The sequence below is a fragment of the Galeopterus variegatus genome, unplaced genomic scaffold, assembly GCF_000696425.1.
Source record: "Galeopterus variegatus unplaced genomic scaffold, G_variegatus-3.0.2 Scaffold4992, whole genome shotgun sequence".
Taxonomy (NCBI): Eukaryota; Metazoa; Chordata; class Mammalia; order Dermoptera; family Cynocephalidae; genus Galeopterus; species Galeopterus variegatus.
Window position 1 is genome coordinate 107,576 of NW_007731103.1, and position 7,452 is coordinate 115,027.

The 7,452-nt window shown below is 52.6% G+C and overlaps 1 protein-coding gene across 1 annotated transcript in view; it reads left to right on the plus strand.

The window, feature by feature from the left end:
• The first annotated feature begins 129 nt into the window (after positions 1 to 129).
• Positions 130 to 7,452, plus strand: part of ESYT3 (extended synaptotagmin-like protein 3) — a 50,386-nt gene continuing 43,063 nt past the window's right edge. Inside the window, exon 1 of the mRNA XM_008588724.1 lies at positions 130 to 465. Coding sequence (XP_008586946.1) covers positions 130 to 465 — 336 coding nt within the window. The remainder of the gene's footprint in view (positions 466 to 7,452) is intronic.

Consider the following 7,452-nt stretch of genomic DNA (forward strand, 5'->3'; position numbering starts at 1 on the left):
TTGACTCGGGTCCCGGGGACGGCGCCGGCGAGTCCCGCAGGGCTGGAAGGACTGATGTGCCGCGGCGTCGGGGTGCGCGGACCTGAGCTCGGGTGAGGCTCTTGGAAAGGGCAAGAAGACCGCGACGAGATGGAAGCGGAGGAGGCCTGCGCCCCCGGTGCGCCTGGTGCCCCCGGAGCCCAGGGAAGCCAGCGCGCGCCTGGCCCGAAGCTGCGCGTGTCCGGCCAGCTGCTGCCCGAGCTCTACACCTTCGTGTCGCGTGTTCTCTTCTACCTGGCGCCCGTCTACCTGGCGGGCTACCTGGGACTCAGCGTAACCTGGATGCTGCTGGGCGCGCTGCTGTGGATGTGGTGGCGCAGGAACCGCCGCGGGAAGCTCGGGCGCCTGGCGGCCGCCTTCGAATTCCTGGACAACGAACGCCAGTTCATCAGCCGCGAGTTGCGGGGCCAGCACCTGCCCGCCTGGGTGAGCCGGGCGGGGGTCGGGCGGGGCGGAGTGGGGCGGATGCCTTTCCAAGTTCGCGAGGAACCTGCCGTCCGCCGGGGAGCTGGGCGCGCAGCCCGGGGGAGGGCGGGCGGGAGTCCCGCGGCCCACACACCCCGTTTCCCACGGCGCCCGGCGCGCACAACCTAGGGCGGTGGCCGTCACCGCCACCTCCGGGCCGACTGCGGAGGGAGCAGGGAATTCTGGTTTTCAGTTAAGGGCCCAGAGAGAGTCTCGGGCGGGCCACAACCGAGAGAAAACAAGGGTGACTGGGACTCTGCAAAGTCACTCGGGACGTGACCACAGGGTTTTTCTTCCACCCGCCTGTGGACTCAAAAACGAACGCAGCGCGCAACACCGAGACGGACAGATGGAGCCGTAGCGGAGACGGCGGACTCTAGTTCAGTCCATTTCCAAGGATTGGTCTGTGACAAAACTACCCCCTCTCTGGTGCTGGGGGCTCCGGCTTTCTCAGATTTCTTCCAGATACACTCAGGCCCACAAGAGGAGAAGTCCAGAGGCCCCCAGACCCCTCATTTCCCCTGGCTTGCTGTGGCCTCTATTTTCAAATCCAGCTGGGCCCTAAGGTTCCCCTTACACCTTTCCATCTCAGGAGCCTCCAAAGTGGGGTTTGAGAAGAAAATATTAGAAAGGCCTATTTATATTTATTTTATCTTAATAAGAGAGAGGGAGAAATTAAGTCTTACTGTACTAGTTTGCTAGGGCTGCCATAACAAAGTACAATAGTCTGGGTGGCTTCAGCAACAGGAATTTACTTTCTCATAATTCTGGAGACCATTAAGTCTGAGATCAAGGTGTCCCCATGGCTGGTTTCTCTTTGAGGTCTCTCTCCTTGGCTTAAAGATGACTTCTTTTCTCCGTCTTCACATGATTTTCCCTATCTGTATATCTGTGTCCAAATTTCCTCTTCTTATAAGGACACCAGTCATATTGGATTAAGGCCCATCCTGATGGCCTCATTTTAACTTAATTACGTCTTTAAAAACTCTATCTCCAAATAGTCACATTCTGAGGTACTGGGGGTTAGGACATATGAATTTGGGGGGGATACAAGTTAGCCTATAACACTAATACTTAATATATGGATTGACGGTAAAGCTTTGTAAATAGGTTTACATATATTGGGGGTGAGGGGGACAAAGACTTTTACTGATAAGACTTTTACCAGGGTGCATAATGAACAGTTGTAACGACCACTTGTAGGGTAGGAGCCATAGGGTAGTGTTTGGGGCCTGTCTACCCCAGACCTTGTTCACACTGGTTGTTTTGTGGGGCCTGTGACTGAAAGGTGTGGACCCAGAGAGCAGGCCTCAATGGTGCACACACTTGCCCACTGTTGAGGGAGCCCAGGCTGCCTGTTGGAGTCCTGCTGTGACTCTACAGTGGCCTCAGCCCATGAGGGTGGGCCTAGAAGACCTTGCCAAGTAACAGCACTCCTTTTTTCCCCTTCCTGTATTAGGGAAGCCTCTAGACACTTAGTGGCATGCAAAAACAGTATTTCTGAAGTTGAGCCAAGAATCAGATCCTGTAAGGGGAGTGGACCTTAGGAGCAACATGAACCTAGCCAACAGGGAGCTCAGCCTGACCCAGCTGGACCTAGGGACACACAGAGAAAGGTGATGGTGTGACTCCTACCAAGAGGGCAGTTTTGGGCGGGAGACAGATGCATAACAGGTAGTTGCCATAGAGGTCCCAGGGAAGTTGGAGAAAGGATTGTGAACAGGGTCCAGGTGGGTTGGAGAACATCCTATCTGCTTTCCATATTAGATTGTCCCCAGACCATGGCTTCCCACCTCCTTGGCAGGGTCTTGGTCTTGCCCTCAGTCTGCGTTCTCCAGACTCCCCGACTGGCTTGGCTGGACAGTTTGGAGGGTCAGGGCCTGGATACTCTTCGGATTGAGGCAGTGGTGCTGCAAAGGGCATTCCAGGCCAAGGGAGGCTTATGAGCGCAGCATGGAGGCATGGCATGGCCACTCTGTGAGAGAGCCCTCTGCGTTGTCCTGGCTGATGTGTGTGGTAGGGGATGATGGGCAGGGCCAAGTGGAGGCAGGCTTGATGGAGGTTGGGCCTGGTTCTGAAGGCTGCAAGGAACCTGCACGAGGTTTTGAAAGGCCCTGCAGAAAGCAGCATAGAGGGACGCAGTCGGCTGGAGGAGACAACCAGTTGAGAAACTGATTTGAGCCAAGATGGTAGTAGTGCAACAGGGAGGAGGGAGGTGTGTGGGAGGGGGTTCTAGATGTTTGGTGGCCTCTAGAGTGGGGGAGAGGGAGGGATCCAGGGATCTTCCAGGACACTTTCTGGTTTGGAGAGCTGGGTGCCCCTTGCTGAGATTGGGATTCCAGAATGAGAAGCAAGTCTGTGGAGGCTGGATGTCTGTGTGAACACCTGTGAGGACATGCAAATAGGTGCACGTGTGGACTTTTGACCCGCCTCATGGTTTCCATGCTGCAGGATGATGGGAAAAGCGTGGAGCCTGCTGGCTGACTAGGAACTCATCCTGTTTGTGAAGGCAACAAGAAATGGGGCTCTGGGCGTGGGGGACAGCATGACCCTTGCCCAGGATTTTGGAGCGTGGATGAGTGGATGTCTTTGCTCTTGCATGCCAACACGTGGGCATGCCTTCCCTCTTTTGAGAACTGATTTCCTTGCATGAAAGAGGAGATGATGGCTTATGACCTCCTTTGGTATCAAATATCTTTACAAATTAACAGATGGCAAATCAACAGTGGGAGGGCTGAAGAAAAGCTTAGCGGGCTGAGGGCCTCCCGTGTGGTCACCACACTCAGGCTCACCTTGCACAGTCACACAAGTGTTCCCTGTACATGAGCACCTAGTCGGTGGGAACAGATATCCAGCCCACCCGCTGCTGTCAAGCTGTGTTCTACCTGGAAGGGACACCTTTTTCCAGTGTGTACCACATCCCTGTGAAGGGGTGGAGGCCAAGGCCAGTCTGAGCTGGAGCAGAGATGCCGTCCCTTTGGATCTGGCTGCTGTCGTCAGTCATTTCTCAGCCGCACACTTCCCCCTTGCCAGGTCCTAAGCTCCTTCTCACATGTTGCTTCACGCTGCCGCCTCCAGGTGATCACAGAAGTCGCTTTTCCTTCCTGAACCTGCTTCCCCACATGTACAAGAGGTTGTACTGGACAGCTTTTCAAAGTCATCTCAGCCCTGCTGTCTGATTTTTGGTCAAAGTTCATGGAAGATAGAGCTCAAAGGAAGGATTCTTCTGCTTTAAAAAGGGCCACGAGTAAAGAATCTGTGGGCCCCTTGTGTCTTTTGAAGGTGGCCCGGACACATGAAGAAGAAGGCAGAGGTGGTACCTGCTCACCCTCTGAACAGAGTGGCAGCTGCATGTGTACATGAAGGTGTTCCTCTGGCACAGTTTTTAAATGTATTTTTGAAGGAATTGAGAGCCACCTCAGTCAGCTGCCCTGTCAGGGGTGGGGACTGTGTACAGCAGAGTGACAAGCGTGGAGCCCTTGATATCACTCATTTAGCTGCAGGCCTCAGTAAACTGCTGACGCTGTCAGCTTCTGTTCGCGGTTGTGGTGAGTTGAGTGTTTGAGATGCAGCTTGTACAGAGCCCGGCACAAGTGAGCACATGGTGGGGGCTGTCACTCTGTGCTCCTCAATTTTCCAGGTCTCATAACTCTACTTTTCCTAATATGAAACTTTGGAGCAAGTGTCCCCACAGCAAAGGTGTTTTTCGGGGAGCAGGATGACAGCAGAGGGGTGGAGTACGTAGGAGGGCTGTGCAGGGCACTTCAGTGACACTCCATCCTGTGCCCCTGGCTCTTCCTGGCGCCTGCCCCTATGGGTTCATGGAGTTCCAGCTGTGAGGGCTTCCCTTCTGGTCTTCAGAGCCTGTCCTTCATGCCAGATCTGGGCTCTTCGAGACCCTTCTTGGGGTAACCTCTGCTGCTTCACTGCCCTGATCACGTCCCCTGGCGAGGGCCCCATTTGTGCACTCTGCAGCCTTCATTCTTGGATTTGTGCGCTGGCTCGGCCCTCCACTGCTCTGTGCATTTCCGGGTTATTCATTGAGCCACTGAGCAGTGCATCAACTGGATGATTGGTTGTTTATCAGATATTTATTTTGCCCCAGCCATGACTGGGCTGGTATGAGGAGGGAAGTTTGATGAAAGCCTCACCTGGCTCCAGGTCAGGTGGGATGTGTTTGGAGGATGAGGGCCAGTTGGTAGGAAAATAGCCTGAGGCAGGGTAGAGAGAAGAAAGAACTGTCAGAAAACTTGGCATTTTGTCTGTCTTGGTTTGGGGCCCGGCTTACTCTCCTGCCAGCTGATAACCATCAGTTGGCAGCTTTGTTAGGGACAGTTAACCCTTGGGTGTCTGCTGGCGGGGCAGTGCTGATGTGATGTGGTGGGCTGTGGACTTGGAGTCTGATGCTCATTCCCTGGGAGATCTTGAGAAGATCGCCTCCCTCTCTAGGCCTCTGATTCCTCTGAAAATAACAAAGTTGTGGGAGATGCTTCATAGAGTCATCGTAGCTGTAGGAGTCTGCCATTGTTAACCAGTCCCAAGCCAGCTCTTCTCTGGTGTCACCCACCCCACTGGACCCCATTCCTCAGCCTTCCATGCCTGCCCCTGTCTAACTGGGTGCGCTCTGGGGATGCCAGCTGAGGCAAGCACCAAAGAGAGGTGACCCATTCACACGAAGCAAGGGCATTCCCAGGCTCACGGCAGTGTGTCTAGTATTGTCCCCTCCAAACCTCCCCGCCAGCCATTCAGGCAGACAACCAGGGGCTGAGTGCTTTGCTTTCCTGGTGCTGAGAGTTTGACATTCTTTCCGTGGGTGGAGCAGCAATCGTTCTGGTGCCCAGGCTCACACGGTCTGTCCTGTACTGATCCTTCAGTTAATTAGAAGAGGTAAATGCAGTGCCAGCTCTGAGCTAGCCTGGGCACTCTCAAATTGGATCACAAAGCCTGATCTTTGGAGCCAGTGCCATGGAACCTGGTTTTAAACATCAGGATTGGTTGGGGGCCTTTTGGAATTGGGATTTTTTACCCTGGAGGTCCCTGCAGCCCTGTGAAATTATTCAAGTTGGCTTGGAGTCAGGCCTGTCCTCAGGAAGGAAGAGGTAGGCAGGCTTTAGTCATGCCCCTCGGGTTTCTGCCCCATGTCTCAATGATGCTTCATGGACTTATCATGTCCTGGGCCAGGACTGGGCGATAGGAGTAACAGCGTGTAAGCCTCCTCTCCTCCAAGCCCAACATGGGGATCTCAGGCATCTGTGTGAGCATTCTTGTACTCACTTAGCAAACATTTCTCAAGGGCTTGCAGTGTGTCAGGCACAGTGCTGCAGGCTGGGCCACGACATGAGTGATACACGGTCCCTGCCCTTGAGGAACCATGAGCCAGACAAGGACTCAAGTCCAGGAGGACAGCCTTGATCCTGATCCAGTGAGATTATTCCTTTGAGGTGCCAGTCCAAGGTGACAGTTCAAAGTTCTGAGAAAGCATGGGGGAGGGGATCTAACCCAGGCTGGAAGTAGTCCAGGAATCCTTCTTGGAGAAAGAGGCACTGTGGTGTTGCTGGCTTTGGTAAGGGCTGGGGGACTCTGGGCCCACTGTTTTCCACGGGTTTGGTCATTTGAGCTCATCATCTCATGCTGGGGGAAGCGGATTATGGGATAGCAGTTTGCGATACTGAAACTTGACACGAGACTGCCCATTGCCTCATTTTTAAGGGGCTGGATCATTCCAGGACAAGAGTGTCCAGGGCAACCTTTTCTGCAAGCCAGGTGCCCAAGGACCTGAGTAGTTGGGAGGTCACATGGTGCATGAGAATCAGGGCCAAGGGTGGGGACAGCTCCTGTCCTCCTCTGTTGCAGACCCCTCTTCAGTGGGCAGGAAGGTGAGGAGTGCCAATTATGAGCTTCTATTGGCTCCTGGCCCAGCCTTGGTAGCAGGCACAGACGACACTGCCATGGGAATGTTCCCAGTGACTTCGGGGGAGTTTTGGGGGGATGGGAGCTGCCCCCTGAGGACCTGCGAAGGCCACAACCCAGCTACAGAGGGGAGCAGGGGCCTAGGACTTGGCCTCCCTTCCTCTATCTTCTTCCCTCCATTCAGAGTTACTCCTCCCAGCAGATTCCTGGGTATTCTAAATCTCTGGGAACCTAGCGCTTACAGCACAAAAGTGTTTGCATGTACTCGAGGCAAGTGATTTCCTTTTTCTTCCTCCTCCTTTACTGCAAATACTGAAGAGGGATTTAAGATGTTTTTCTGCCCCATTGGAAACTATTAAAGAGACAAAGCAACATTCTTTGTACATGCCCTGTATATCAAGCCAAGGATCATAGACTTGACTCCCTCAGGCCACACAGGGACTCAGGGCCAGGTCCTACAAGCCCTGTCTCTGAAGGAGGCTGGACCACTCCTGCCCAAGAAGCCAGAGCCTGTGTGCCGTGAGTCATAGTCCTCCAAATACTCACAGTAGAAAGCCAAGGAACTTCCCTGGGTCATAGGGTGTTTCAAGACCCCAGAATCACCTACTCCACTTCTTTGCTAATATTGTATTTATTTTAAACATAACTGGTTACAAACCAGTTAAAAATCTGGTTTTTCAGGTTATAAAAGTAAACATATTCCCATTGTAGAATATTTGGAAATGGCCTAAAAGTCAAAAGTAGAATAAGCATTTACAATCCCTCCATCCAGAGGTACATCATTATATTTGGCTGTACTTCCTTTATACAAGGGCAATTCAGAAAGTTCACAGAAAAGTAAAATTAAGAGATAGTAGTAATCTTTCCATGAACTTTTTGAAGTACCCTCGTATAGAAGATATATCAAAACAGTTTTTAAAAAAGTTGTACCCTTTTTTTCTTCCTTATTTTTTATGTTCTTAACATTTCATATATTATCCCCATTCAGGATGATATTGGGAGTGGGTTTATCATATATGGCTTTAATTATGTTGAGAT